Source organism: Lethenteron reissneri, chromosome 68 (genome assembly GCF_015708825.2).
Source record: "Lethenteron reissneri isolate LAM-NWPU_2019-01 chromosome 68, ASM1570882v1, whole genome shotgun sequence".
In the NCBI taxonomy this organism is placed as follows: Eukaryota; Metazoa; Chordata; class Hyperoartia; order Petromyzontiformes; family Petromyzontidae; genus Lethenteron; species Lethenteron reissneri.
The window spans coordinates 1,652,001-1,666,832 of record NC_083846.1 but is presented as its reverse complement, the minus strand read 5'-3'; the positions used below and the strand labels follow the sequence as shown (position 1 = coordinate 1,666,832).

Below are 14,832 nucleotides of genomic sequence, written 5' to 3'. Positions count from 1 at the left end.
ATCCGGCAACGGCGATCCGGCAGCGGCGATGCGGTCAGCGCCACGTGACCGACACGCGCGCACGGCGATTCTCAGGCTTGTCCAGACCACCGACTCAGCAGAGGGCCCCAAAGCGTGGCCTTATTATTATTATTGTTGTTGTTGTTAGACCCCCAACTTTGTTGAACGTGGAGGTCACATGTATGTTGGATTTCTTTCGTACCGTACGTAGCCAACCGTGTTAATTGGGGGGAAGGACAACAAACTATGGGTCTCTGCGTGAGTCTATGGGTCTCTGTGTGAGTCTTAGGGTCTCTGTGTGAGTCTACGGGTCTCTGTGTGAGTCTACGGGTCTCTGTGTGAGTCTGTGGGTCTCTGTGTGAGCCTACGGGTCTCTGTGTGAGTCTATGTTTCTCTGTGTGAGTCTACGGGTCTCTGTGTGAGTCTACGGGTTTCTGTGTGAGTCTATGGGTCTCTGTGTGAGTCTACGGGTCTCTGTGTGAGTCTTAGGGTCTCTGTGTGAGTCTTAGGGCCTCTGTGTGAGTCTACGGGTCTCTGTGTGAGTCTACGGGTCTCTGTGTGAGTCTACGTGTCTCTGTGTGAGTCTATGTTTCTCTGTGTGAGTCTACGGGTCTCTGTGTGAGTATATGGGTCTCTGTGTGAGTATATGGGTCTCTGTGTGAGTCTATGGGTTTCTGTGTGTGAGTCTTAGGGCCTCTGTGTGAGTCTATGGGCCTCTGTGCGAGTCTACGGGTCTCTGTGTGAGTATATGGGTCTCTGTGTGAGTATATGGGTCTCTGTGTGAGTCTATGGGTCTCTGTGTGAGTCTATGGGTCTCTGTGTGAGTCTACGGGTCTCTGTGTGAGTCTATGTACGTCTGTTGAACTTCTTCAACAGCCTACCGTACCAATCGGAGGTGCAGGGATCTAGGCATGATGGCTAGGGGGGGGGGGGGGGCTGTGTGAAGCGGCTGGTGGGGGGGGGGCTGCACAGTGATGGGTTCTAATCCTTCCTCGTGTGGCTCGCGGCGTCGACGCAAAGCAACGGCGGGTCACTTCGCACCGCGGCGAAGCGCGCGGTCGTGTCGTGCCGAGTTCGCATCACCGGTTGACTGGGTCGGGAATCGAACTTGTCGGCAGGGTGTTCGCCGGCCAAGTGACAGACCCCCCCCCGCCGGCACGACCCCCTCCCCCCGCCCCCCGCAGCGGCCGCCTGGCGCTGACCTCGTTTTGTTCGTCGTTATTTTTCTTGTTGCACACAAAATTAATGAACGTTTTGAATGGCGCCCGCGCGCCAAAAAAAATTCCTCCGGCTCGGTGAACCGTGGTGGTGGTGGTGGCGGCGGTGGTGGCGGCGGTGAAAGTGGTGGTGGTGGTGGGTGAAAGTGGTTGGGAGGAATGTGAGTGTGGGTGGGTGAGTGTGGGTGAGTGGTGAGTGTGGGTGAGTGGTGAGTGGGGGTGAGTGGTGGTGGTGGTGGCGGTGGTGGTGAGTGAAAGTGGTTGGGAGGAATGTGAGTATGGGTGGGTGAGTGGGGGTGAGTGGTGAGTGTGGGTGAGTGTGAGTGAGTGTGGGTGAGTGAGTGTGGTTGAGTGAGTGGTGAGTGGGTGAGTGTGGGTGAGTGAGGGTGAGTAGTGAGTGTGGGTGAGTGAGTGTTGTTGAGTGAGTGGGGAGTGTGGGTGAGTGAGTGTGGGTGAGTGTGGATGAGTGAGTGAGTGCGTGGTGAGTGGGGATGAGTGGTGAGTGGGGGTGGTTGGTGAGTGGGGGTCGGTGAGTGTGAGTGAGTGAGGGGTGAGTGAGTGTGGGTGAGTGTGGATGAGTGAGTGAGTGCGTGGTGAGTGGGGATGAGTGGTGAGTGGGGGTGGTTGGTGAGTGGGGGTGGGTGAGTGTGAGTGAGTGAGGGGTGAGTGGGGGTGAGTGAGTGTGGGTGAGTGAGTGTGAATGAGTGAGGGCGTGGTGAGTGGGGGTGAGTGAGTGTGGGTGAGTGAGTGCGTGGTGAGTGGGGGTGAGTGAGGGTGGGTGAGTGAGTTTAGGTGAGTGGGTGAGTGAGGGGTGAGTGAGGGTGAGTGAGTGGTGAGTGAGTGTGGGTGAGTGGGTTTGGGTGAGTGGGGTAGAGTGCCAGCTGTCCACTCACAGCACTTGCCCCAACAGTCTGTTAAGGTTATACGGGGGAGCTTTGTCTTTGTTAGATGATGCGACCCCAAGTTTTGGATGAATACTCAGGCTTAAGACGCGACATTTCTGATCATCCGAAACTAATTCTTGTGACACTATTGCTGCACTTTTATCGATGATGTCGATGGTGATGATGATGATGGTGAATTAAGCACGCACAAATACAAAGATCCCCCGTACAGCCTTACCAGACTGTTAGGGCAAGTGCTGTTAGTGAGCACCTATGACTGTACACCAGGGGTTGTGGGTGACCAGCATCACACCCAGCCGCCTTTGTCTCCCCAGTGGCGATGTTTACTGCGCACCGCGCCAGGTACCCATTTGAGTTTGAGCCGACCTCGGGGAAGGTTCAGGACCGGTTCAGAGAATCGTCACTTGGTGGTCGTGAGCAGGAGTCGAACTCGGGACACCCGTGTCTTAGTGCAGCGGAGCGCGAATCACTCCATTGCCACTCCACTCCGCTCGAACGCACACACACACAGGTACACACATACACACACAGGTACACACACACACACAAGCACACAGACAGGCACACACACACACAGGTACACACACACACGCACACACACACACAGGTACACACACACACACAGGTACACAGGCACACACACACAGGTACACGCACACACGCACATACACAGGCACACGCACACACACGCGCACACGCGCACACACACACATGCACACACGCACACACACACACGCACACACGCACTTGCACACACACGCGCACACGCACACACACTTGCAGACACTCACACACACACGCACATACACACACGCACATACACACGCACACACACGCACACACACACAGGCACAGGCACACACCGCCAGTGATAACAGCCTCCTTTGTGTTGACCAGTGAGCTCAGGGCAAGGCTCCCCTCGTGCCCAAACGCCCCCCCTCCTCCTGGCCCCCCACCCCACTCACCCACTCTCGCTCTCCGTGTGTGTGACAGAGTGAGCCGTGTAACCCCCCCCCCCCCCACTAAACAAACAGGCCCGCCCTGCCGAGGTGATGTATTGTGAGCGAGTAACAATGCAAGGGGGGGGGGGACCCTGTGTGGATGTCCCGATTTGACGGGTGACTCTCTCACTCAGAGCCCCCCCCCCAGCCCCCCCTTGCTCACACAACCACTCGCTCACCAACTCACCAAACCACTCGCTCAACAACTCACCCACCCACTCGCTCACCAACTCACCCAACCACTCGCTCACCCACCCACTCACCCACTCAAACACTCACTCACCCACCCACTCACGCACCCACCCACTCACTTACCCACCACCCACTCACGCACCCACCCACCCACTCACGCACCCACTCACCCACCCACTCACCCACCCACTCACTCACCCACCCACCCACCCACTAACCCACTCACGCACCCACCCACCCATTCACTCACCCACCCACTCCCCCACACACTCACTCACCCATCCACCCACTCACGCACTCACTCACCCACCGACTCACTCACCCACCCACTCACTCACCCACCCACTAACACACTCACTCACCCACTCACTCACACACTCACCCACCCACTCACCCACTCACTCACTCACTCACCCACTCACCCACACTCACCCACCCACTCACACACTCACTCACCCACCCACCCACCCATTCACTCACCCACTCACTCACTCACACAACAGGGTTGCCACTCTTATGGGAATCTGCGTTCAGGCGGCATGAATGTATGAGATCCACTCCCGGTGTTGCGGTGTTCAACTCTATGGCAGTGAGAAAGGTGGAGACTCTTTTATGGCGCTGTTTTTTGTGTTGTCGTGATTTCGTTCGATATATATATTTTTGGGTGAGATCGCGTAAATATAAATGTGTCGTTAAATCCGCCACCACCCGACACAGCCACTTAGTAAAGGTTGACACGCCCTTCCCAACCCCCCCTTCCCACCCCCCCCCCCCCCCCCCCGCTGGCAGAACGTGGAGTTGGTGGGTCGCGTGAAGCAGCTGGAGTCCTGCGAGTGCCGCCGGCCGGCGTGCGAGTGGCAGGGGCGCGCCCGCGCCCACGACGAGCGCTGGGAGGCCGACGCGTGCCACTCCTGCTCGTGCCGCGCCGGCTCCGTGGAGTGCGTGCCGCGCGCCGACCGCCCCGAGTGCGCCGGTAAGAACCCGGCGGCAGAGGTCGCAAACGGGTTTTGATTCCTTACCCGTACCCGGCCGAACCAGGGTCGCAAATGGGTACCCGTACCCGTACCCTACCCGATACCCGGCTACCTGTACCCGGCCGGGTATCGGGTAGGGTACGGGTACGGGTACCCGATTGCGACCTCTGGGATGAAGCCATGTTGCAGGCGCGGGTGGGTTGATTCTAGGAACTTGAATTGTGAGAAGAGACAAGACGTTGGGAAATGAGTGACAAACGGTTACTCACCAGTGACTCACGGCCTACCCGTACCCGGCCGCACCAGGGTCGCAAACGGGGACCCGTACCCGTACCCGGCCGGGTACAGGTAGCCGGGTATCGGGTAGGGTATGGGTATCAGGTACCCGGTTGCGACCTCTGCCCGGCGGGCTGGCTGGCACGGACCGACGGACGCAAGCCGGCCGGGCAAAATGGCCTGCCGCCACCCGGCGAACCGGCGTGTGTGTGTGCAAGTGTCTGCGTGCGGGTTGGGGGTGTTTAGCTACCTCGCCTGGTTTACAGGAGGTCGTGGGTTCGATCCTGACCCTGACGATGCCTCTCGTAATATTTGGAGTTTGCGTGTCTCTCTCCCCGTGGTTGCGTGGATTCTTCTCCGGGTCCTCCGGTTTTCCCGACATTTCTACGTGATGATGATAAGCGACATCTTTGAGTACTCATTTAAACGAGTACCGCCGCTTGCGAAAGCCAACAGTGGGCTGTCCTCTGGAATAGACTCGCCCCCTCCACGTGAATGTGGAACTTCCACCACCGACTCTGCAGGGCTGCAAGCAGGAGATGAGCGCCAATGCCTCTGCGCACGTGGGCCGCAGTCGGTCACTCTGACTTTCAGACGATGGGAAAGTTTCGACGTTGTTGATAATAATAATGATGGTGATGATGGCGGTGGTGACAGCATGAACACGATCATGCTGATGGGGTTATGGTTATATGGTGATTGATGCTTCGCGTATGCTCAGTTTGACGGGTAAGTATAGACGTCGACGACCGATGACGACGACAACAACAGCTTTCATTACGAACCGAGTGCGACGAGGCGGCTGAAGCCATCGCCCGCGCCGGCCCGGTTTGACCTCTTGTTCTCACGTGGACGGGCCGTGAGCTCAGCGCCCGCGGGACCGCCGGGACCCGGAACGGAACACGCGTTCACACGCGGCACACGCTCGTTCGCTCGCAAGATGGAGTTCAACATACACACACACGCGGCACTCGCTCGCTCGCAAGCTAGAAGTTCAACATACACACACATGCGGCACTCGCTCACTCGCTCGCTCACTCACTCGCTAGAAGGAGTTCAACATACACACACACGCGGCACTCGCTCGCTTGCAAGAAGGAGTTCAACATACACACACACGTCGTGAGCGATACGCGCGGTCACGCGCACGCAGTCCTCACCGCACGGTGACCTCACCCCCCGCCAAGCGGAGCTCGTCGGACGCGTTACCCCGGGGGCCCTCTTAATTGGCGTGAGTGGTGCCGCTAATGATCAGCGTGGGGTTCTTAAGGGGACGACGAGCCTGAGAATTGGGGACCCTGAGAATGGGGGGAGACGGGGAGGTTGGGGAGGTGGGGGAAGAACGGGGGGTGGGGATAAGGAGGAGGGGGCACAAAAGGCAGAGAATGCCAAAAGGCGAACGGTACAAGGGCAATGCAAATATGAAAACATCACAAGCACAGGTTGAGGGGTTGTGTATATAATGCGGCCTTGCAATAATAGGAGCGTGTCTACTTGGTGTTTGAACATCTTCACACCTCCTGAATCATTGCCGGAAAGGGGAAATCATATTTTTGTTTTCATCAATTTTTGATGCCGGAAAAAATCTAATTGGTCCCACAGATAGACTCGCTGATGATCGCTGCGAGCACTTTGGCTAATTGTGCATCACTGGAAGCCCAGCAGTAGCGTCACCGGGTATCATTTTTGCAAAACGAAATTATAAAACTATTGTTTTTTTTCGGTAAAGTCACGTAGGTGAAACATTTAATTAAAATTAATTAAAGTAATAATAGAAATAAAAAAATAATAAAAATCACGACGTTTCGGAGGCAACACAAGTCTCCGTCGTCAGGTGGGACCGTCACAGCTAGATTTGCTGTATCAAGTGAGGGAGGGATTCCAAATGCAAGTTCTTAAATACAAGTTAAGGGAGAGGAGGGGGGGGGATCTTATTTTATTTCTATTATTACTTTTATTAATTTTAATTAAATGTTTTACCTACGTGACTTTACCGAAAAAAAAAACTAAGAGTATGAATCCTTGCAGTCACGAAATCTTCAAATCTAGAATTATAAAACTATTTTTTATTTCCCACGGCAACGCGACCTGGCTTTCACAAATGATCGCTCAACCACGTGGCTTGTCATCATCATCACGTAGAGCTTTCTGGCAGCAGCCAAATATCTCTTAAACGCGTGACGTTGATTCTAAATGTGAAGGGAAAAACTGGAGGACCCGGTGAAAAAAATCCACGCGACCACAGAGAGAGAGAGAGACACGCAAACTCCAAATATTACAAGATGCATCGTCAGGATCGGGATCTAACCCACGACCTCCTGTAGACCAGGTGAGGTAGTTAACATCTCCTAGTCACTGGTGGACCCGGAGAAGAATCCACGCAACCACGGGGGAAGAGAGAGACACGCAAACTCCAAATATTACAAGATGCATCGTCAGGATCGGGAACGAACCCACGACCTCCTGTAGATCAGGCAAGGTAGTTAACATCTCCTAGTCACTGGTGGACCCAGAGAAGAATCCACGCAACCACGGGGAAAGAGAGAGACACGCAAACTCCAAATATTACAAGATGCATCGTCAGGATCGGGATCGAACTCACGACCTCCTGTATACCAGGCGAGGTAGTTAACATCTTCTAGCCACCGGTGGGAGGGCTAGACCTTCCGCGTCCATCCCTCCCTGCCTCCTACCGACGCTGGGAGCTGTGTGCGGAGACTTCGTGCCGGCGATGGATGTGTTCTGGTGCGTGCGGGTGGGGGGTGGTGGTGGTGGGGGGGGGGTGGTGGGGGGGGGGATGGTGGGGGGGGGCAGCGCTTCGCTTAGAACACCACCACCACGTGGTGTAAATATTTACCCTTCTCGCCACGAGTGGTGGCACGGCAGCCCCTGGGGGTCTCGGGCCGTGGCGGCGGCGGCTGCCGCTGGCGGCGCCAAGAAGATTTTCCAAAAATCTTCGCTCTCCAAAAAATGCGACGACAAAGACAGAGACAAAGAAGGCCCGTGTAGCCTCCAAGAGACCGGCGGGGCAAGTGCTGTGAACGCGCAGCACCCATTCAAGGCCGTCACGGCACCGTGGTGACCTTGTGGTGATGTTGTTCGCATGGCACCAGATACGCATTTATGGCCGAGCCGACCTAGGGCGGCCGTGGACCGGGAATCGAACTCGGGCAGCTGCCCCCCTCACGCCGCTCGCGTGCACCCGCTCAGCTGTTAGCGCACCGCACCGCAATCGGGGCGTCGTCATCATCCAGCAGTGGATTGCCGGTGGCTGCTCGTGGTGGTGGTGGTGGTGACGAAGAAATGTGGATGTTTGACCTGAGCCCAACATTCCCGAGGTGGGGGGGGCGGGGGGCCCATGAAACGAGCCCCCCCCCCCCGCCGCCGCCACCCCAACCACGACATTTGTTTGTGAGGCCGTCAACTCGCTGAGCTGTCCGCGGGACTCGTACGGCGTCAACACCGCTCGCTCCACCTCGATCCGGAGCGGCTTTTCTTTGCTTGTTTTGATTCGCTTTGACTTCATCCTTCCACGCTTTCCACCCTCCACCCCCCACACACACACAACGCTTCGCAGTCGTCTCCGTTGTTCACGAATTGCGGCTTCGTCGTCATCGTCAGCCATGGTCAATCCACTGCTGGATGATGATGGTGTACCCAAGCCTCCACCACCATCATCATCATCAGCCGTGGTCCATCCACTGCTAAATGATGAAGGCCTCCGTCCCCCCCAAAGCCACCGCCGTCTCTGACGATCCATCCAGCGCCTGCCGTGCACACCAGGAGCCGCTTTCATCATCGCTCCATCTCCTGGGTGGACGTTTCCCTTTCGGACGCTGCGGTTTATCCCCGAGGCCGCCGCTCCGTTGTCGTCCCTCACCACTTCTCGTCGAGACCCCGTCTCCCGCCCCGTCTGCTGCCACCGCCCTGGGCCAACGCCACATTACCGGCGCTCGCCCCAAAGCGGCCATCCTTCCCCTCTCTACGGCCCACTCCTGGTGGGCCCCTCTGGCCCCTGGTGGGGCCCTGGTGGGCCCCTTCGGCCCCTCCGGCCCCTCCGGCCCCTGGTGGGGCCCCAGTGGGGCCCCGGTGGGCCCCCCGTCGTTGCGGTCGCACCGTAAGCGTGAGTGAGACGGCAAGAGAACGGGGACCTCGGGAGCTGCGGGCGACTCGAGTTCCTCGCAAGAGCCGCGTCGTCACAGCGTCGATGGCGTCACCTGCAGCGGCTCCAGCGGAGCGCCTGGGTCGGGACGCGCGGCCACCCCTGGGGTGTCCACGTGCGCAGGGTGGTCACGTGCGCAGGGTGTCCACGTGCGCAGGGTGTCCACGTGTGCAGGGTGGTCACGTGTGCAGGGTGTCCACGTGTGCAGGGTGGTCACGTGTGCAGGGTGTCCACGTGTGCAGGGTGTCCACGTGCGCAGGGTGTCCACGTGCGCAGGGTGTCCACGTGCGCAGGGTGTCCACGTGCGCAGGGTGTCCACGTGCGCAGGGTGTCCACGTGCGCAGGGTGGTCACGTGCGCAGGGTGTCCACGTGCGCAGGGTGTCCACGTGCGCAGGGTGTCCACGTGCGCAGGGTGGTCACGTGCTCAGGGTGTCCACGTGCGCAGGGTGTCCACGTGCGCAGGGTGTCCACGTGCGCAGGGTGTCCACGTGCGCAGGGTGTCCACGTGTGCAGGGTGTCCACGTGCGCAGGGTGTCCACGTGCGCAGGGTGTCCACGTGCGCAGGGTGTCCACGTGCGCAGGGTGGTCACGTGCGCAGGGTGGTCACGTGTGCAGGGTGTCCACGTGCGCAGGGTGTCCACGTGCGCAGGGTGTCCACGTGCGCAGGGTGTCCACGTGCGCAGGGTGTCCACGTGCTCAGGGTGGTCACGTGCGCGGGGTGGTCACGTGTGCGGGGTGTCCGCGTGCGCAGGGTGGTCACGTGTGCAGGGTGTCCACGTGCGCAGGGTGTCCACGTGCGCAGGGTGTCCATGTGTGCAGGGTGGTCACGTGTGCAGGGTGTCCACGTGTGCAGGGTGTCCACGTGTGCAGGGTGTCCATGTGTGCAGGGTGTCCATGTGTGCAGGGTGGTCACGTGTGCAGGGTGGTCACGTGTGCAGGGTGGTCACGTGTGCAGGGTGTCCACGTGTGCGGGGTGGTCACGTGTGCGGGGTGTCCACGTGCGCGGGGTGGTCACGTGTGCGGGGTGTCCACGTGTGCGGGGTGTCCACGTGTGCGGGGTGGTCACGTGTGCGGGGTGCGATGTACCGTGGCCAGGGGTAGCGAGTGAGGCAGGAGTGTTGTGTGTGGCGTGACTGCCGGCAGGTCCCAACTCGATGTTCAGCTGTCGATTCATTACGATGGCCTCACTTGTGCATCCTCTCTGGTTTCGTACACCACTCTATCTGTTTAATTCTCCCTAACTTGATTTTGTAATTGTGCTGAAAGTATAAACGACAAAATGCACTTGAAACTTAACTAGATGAAATCTAAATCGACTGGACAAGGCTCAGGGTTTGTTGTACGACTTGTACGTTACACACGTTTCTATTTGGGGTTAGGGATCGATGTGGTGTTAGGGATCGATGTGGAGTTAGGGATCGATGTTGGGGGTTGTTTGGGATCGTTTTGGGGTTTTTAACCCGGTAAGATCCCACTGAGAACAGCTCTCACTTGCAAGGCAGAGTCGGGATAGAGAGTTCAACGGCGACAGCCAAAGTTGCGCCACAGTGCCAACGGCGGAACAACGCGGTGCAGACTCAAGGTGACACCGCTGACGCTCGCTGACAGGGGGCTCTTAACTAAGCCACGGCAATCCGTCAACGTCAGAGCCCCCCCGCCGCCCCCCGCCCAAACGATCATCAGGCCAGCGCCCTTCTTCACCCACCGGTGGCTCTGAGCCAGCGTTGAACATTCCACATTCTCATGGCAGGAGCCAGCCATGTCCCGCATGAAAATTCCAAACCAATTCAAACCCCAATTTTCCGCTCACTGCCCGTGAATTTTCTTATTTTTTTTATTGAACATTTTTTTTTCCCGTCCAACATTGCGCTCCGTCTAACTATCGCTCTCTTGTCTGTCTCTGCCTCATCCCCTTGGACCCCTCCCCCCCACCGTGACCCCTTGACCCTCCCCTACCCCCCCCCCAGAGGGGTGCCTCTCCTCCCCATGCTTTAACGGGGGCTTGTGCCGGGCCGAGGGGCCAGGCGGCTTTACCTGTGAGTGCCCGGCGCCGTTCTTCGGGAAGGCGTGTCAGCTGGCCTCTATACAGGTAACGAGACCTCTCTTTCCCACCTGCCACCCCCTCTGTGACCCCTGACCTTCCTCCCCACCTCCCCTCCCCCCCCCTGACCTTTCCCGCCCCCTCTCTGCCATCACACTTGCCTCTTAACGCTTCCTTTTGGCTGGGCGCTATCGTTGACCGGTTTTCCAATTCGCTTGCTGGCTGGTTTGTTGGTCTGAAGTAGATTCTGCTCATGAATTAATTGCGTGTTATAATGCACCCGATAGTATCCTCAGTTGCACCTGGCTATTGGAGAGCACGCAAACGAGGTTGACCCAGGACCTGTTTTAGAGCCACTCGGCCACTACATTTCTCCTCCGTATAACAGAGACCCACCCACAGTGTGGCCACTTCAACTGGGATGGATTATTCCGTGTATTTGATGATAAATATTTCCCCTGCTCATCATCAGCGCCGCGTCCCAAATGCCGCCATCCCTAAACGAATTCGTTAAAAGTTCGCCGTTCCGTTTATTCAATCCAGCCTTTTAGAATTTACAGATGCTTTCGCTTAAGTAAACAGCCGCTAATTCAGCCAAAAAGCAAATTGGATTTCACGGTATTCAGAATGTAAATACCGCATTCTCTGGATTGGAAAGCGCAGGGACACATTTGGCCTTGCAATACGGGGGGTTGGGGAAGGAAGTGCGACTTTTCATCCAGAGAATATGGTATTTGTCCTCATTTCAAGCTGACTGACTGCATGCTTTATATACGACAACCGTCATTGTCATCATCAGCCATGGTCTATCCACTGCTGGCTGAAGCCCTCACTTTGCTGTCGCAATCCGACACGGGTCCTGCGATGATTCCGCACGTGAACCAATCTCGTTGCTCCATCTCCGTGCCCTCTTCCACTTTGGCTGCCGGTCCGTCACTCGTCCTGTCCCATTGGCCGTGGCACCTTCTCATGTCAGGCAATGACCAAGTCCCACTCAAGTCCCACTCAAATCCCACTCAAGTACCACTAAAATCTTACTCAAATCCCACTCAAATCCCACTCAAGTACCACTAAAATCCCACTCAAGTTCCACTCAAGTCCCACTCAAATCCCACTCAAATCCCACTCAAGTATCACTCAAAGTGCACTCAAATCCCACTCAAATACCACTCAAATACCACTCAAATACCACTCAAATCCCACTCAAATCCCACTCAAAGCCCACTCAAATCTAACTCAAATCCCACTCAAATCCCATTCAAATTCCACTCAAATCCCATTCAAATCCCACTCAAATACACTAAAATCCCAATAAAATCCCAATAAAATCCCTCTCAAATCCCACTCAAATCCCACTCAAATTCCACTCAAGTCCCACTCGCTCTTCTTATCCGTCGTTGCAATGTCTCTGAGCGATGGGTGCCGTTCCCCGCTCTAGTCCATATCGTACAGAGCGCCTCCACTCTTGACGTAGCTGTCAGAGACCGTGACACAGAATGGAACGATTCAGGTGTGTGCAGCCGCAGGGGTTGAGGAACGAGTGACAGCAGCGATAGAGTGGTGCGTAGGGGCTCACGGAAGGGCTACATGGGGAGGGATGGGATTGGAGTGGAGGGGGCGAGGGGATAGCAACAGCGTGGGCAGCAGTTGGGGCCACAGCGCGCTGGGATTTGAGACCTCAAAACCTTACGCGACATCAGACGCAACTCAAAAGCGAGCTGGCCAGTGACAGGACGATAAATCTGAAAAGGTTTATCAATGGAGTGGAGGTGAGTTTCGAGGAGGAGAGGTCGATGGAAAATGAGATAGCGGGGACGGGAGTGAACACTACGGCTCGCCCCTTGCTCGATGCGAAACTCCCGCACTACTTTGTGGGCTTGGATTCACTCGGCATGCGGTGGCTTATGCAGTCGGACGTGGGACAGCATTGTGTAGTGTGTACCGTGTGTGTGTACAGTCTGTGTGTGTGTACCGTGTGTGTACCGTGTGTGTACCGTGTGTGTGTGTGTACCGTGTGTGTGTACCGTGTGTACCGTGTGTGTGTGTGTACCATGTGTGTGTGTGTACCGTGTGTGTGTGTACCGTGTGTGTGTGTACCCTGTGTATGTACCCTGTGTGTGTACCGTATGTGTGTGTACACTGTGTGTGTGTGTACCCTGTGTGTGAACCCTGTGTATGTACCCTGTGTATGTACCGTGTGTGTACTGTGTGTACTACTCGGCAGACAGCTGTTCTTTGGCGAGGGACAACATTGGGTTCAGGGTCAGGGTTCGCGATGGGGTTAAGGACAGGGACAGGTTTTGACGGTTCCTGACGGCTACCTCGTGCCGCGGGGCGTGGGCATTTTGCAGCGCGTGCCCATCTCCCTCTGTCTGCGATCCGCCAACCCCACCTCGCCGTCACGTTGACAAAGCCCCCAAACCCATGTCCCGGCGCGCTCCCCCCTACCCCCACCCCTCCCTCGACCTCCGCCGACCTCGCGACCTCTGATCCGCGCTAGGACTGCTACCTCCCGCCTTCCGAGGGCGCGGCCTGCCGGGAGGGGGCCGCGCCGGCCCCCCGCTCCTGGTACTTTGACGGCCGCTCGGCCCTCTGCCGGGAGTTCCCCTACGCCGGCTGCGGTGGCAACGCCAACCGGTTCGGCAGCGCCGCCGAGTGCCGCTCCCGCTGCGAGCTGGGCGCCTGCGTCTACCGCGTGCGTCGCGCCACGACGTCGCCGCCGCCGTCGCAGCCGCAGTCGTCGTCGTCGTCTTCGGAGGAATTTGGCAGCGACGGTTCAACCGCCTCGTTCCTGCCGCGGAGACACAAGTATAACAGCAGCAGCGGCGGTGGCGGCGGAGGTGGCGGTGTTGGCGTCTACAGGGAGATCCACGGTTTCCCGCGAGACTTGGGTTACGGCACTGGCGCCGGTGCTGGTGGTGGAGGCGGCGACCCCGGTGTCGAGTACGCCGGTGACGGTGGATTTGGTAACGGTGGATTTGACGGCGGTGTCGGCGACGACGGTAACAGCCTGGACGGGAACGAGCTGTGGCCACCACCCGGCCGCCGTCACCTGCGGCCCGGCATGAACGTTGCCGCGCCCGCCGGTGCTGCCGGCGCCGCTCTCTATGGCCGGCGCCGGCACCAGAGGGCTCACCGCGGCGGCGCCGGTGCAGAGGGAGCGCCGGGCGGTGGGGGCGCAGGCTGCTCATCGGCCGGCGGCTACGAATACCGGTGCGAGACGCTCACCAGGGCTGACTGCCTCAGACTCGACGGGCTGGAGCTGAGCGACGATGGTGGAGGTTACGGAGGTGGTGGTGATGACGATGCTGGCGGTGGTGGCGATGGTGGCGAGCACGGTGGATCCCGTGGCCCGAGAGAAGGCGACGGTGGTGGTGCTCGTGGTGCTGGTGGAGGTGCTTTCGGTGGAGTTGGAGTCGGCGCAGGAGATCATGTATCTGCCGGCAGTGTGGGTGGTTTTGTTAATGAATTTGGTAGACCCGTAGTGGCTGGACCACCGATCGCAGCCGGAGGAGGCGGGCGTGCATTCGGCGGTGGTGCTGTCGGAACCACCGTGGCCAGATTGGCCCGGGCCAACGCCGGCAGCCGACCTACCAACGCCGCCGCTGCAGGCGGGGGAGGTATCCTGGCCGTCGGCATTCGCGAGGTCGTGGGCTTCTCGCCGGGACAGACGTGCGGCCGCGGCGGCGCCGGCGGACTCTTCCCACCACCCTGCGGCTGCGCCGGCGGCGCCAGCGCAGCCGGTGGCTCTGGTGCCGCCCGATCACGGCGAGCGGCGGGCGACGGTGGCGACTGCACGGCGTGCGGCTGCGGCACGGACGGCCGGCCCGTGTGCAGCTGCCGGAACCCGGTTCGGCGCAAGGAGATCCACGACCTGACGGAGGAGGAGCGCCGGCGATACCGGGAGGCCGTGTGGCAGCTCGTCGATGCAGGTGCGGGAAATTGTTGACCTCGCACGCTCGCACGCTCGCTCGTTCGCTCGCTCGTTCGGGCGGTGACGCGGCTGGGAGGTAGCGCGCACTTGCCGCACCGGTGTTCGTAGCCGTCGGCCGACGGGCAGCCG

General features: G+C 58.4%; 1 protein-coding gene across 1 annotated transcript in view; it reads left to right on the top strand.

Annotated features, from left to right (window-relative positions):
• The window catches only part of LOC133360298 (kielin/chordin-like protein), a 112,452-nt gene that overhangs the window by 40,645 nt on the left and 56,975 nt on the right, over positions 1 to 14,832 (top strand). Inside the window, exons 8-10 of the mRNA XM_061578941.1 lie at positions 4,105 to 4,288; positions 10,696 to 10,817; positions 13,270 to 14,701. Of these exons, the coding sequence (XP_061434925.1) occupies positions 4,105 to 4,288; positions 10,696 to 10,817; positions 13,270 to 14,701 (1,738 nt within the window). The remainder of the gene's footprint in view (positions 1 to 4,104; positions 4,289 to 10,695; positions 10,818 to 13,269; positions 14,702 to 14,832) is intronic.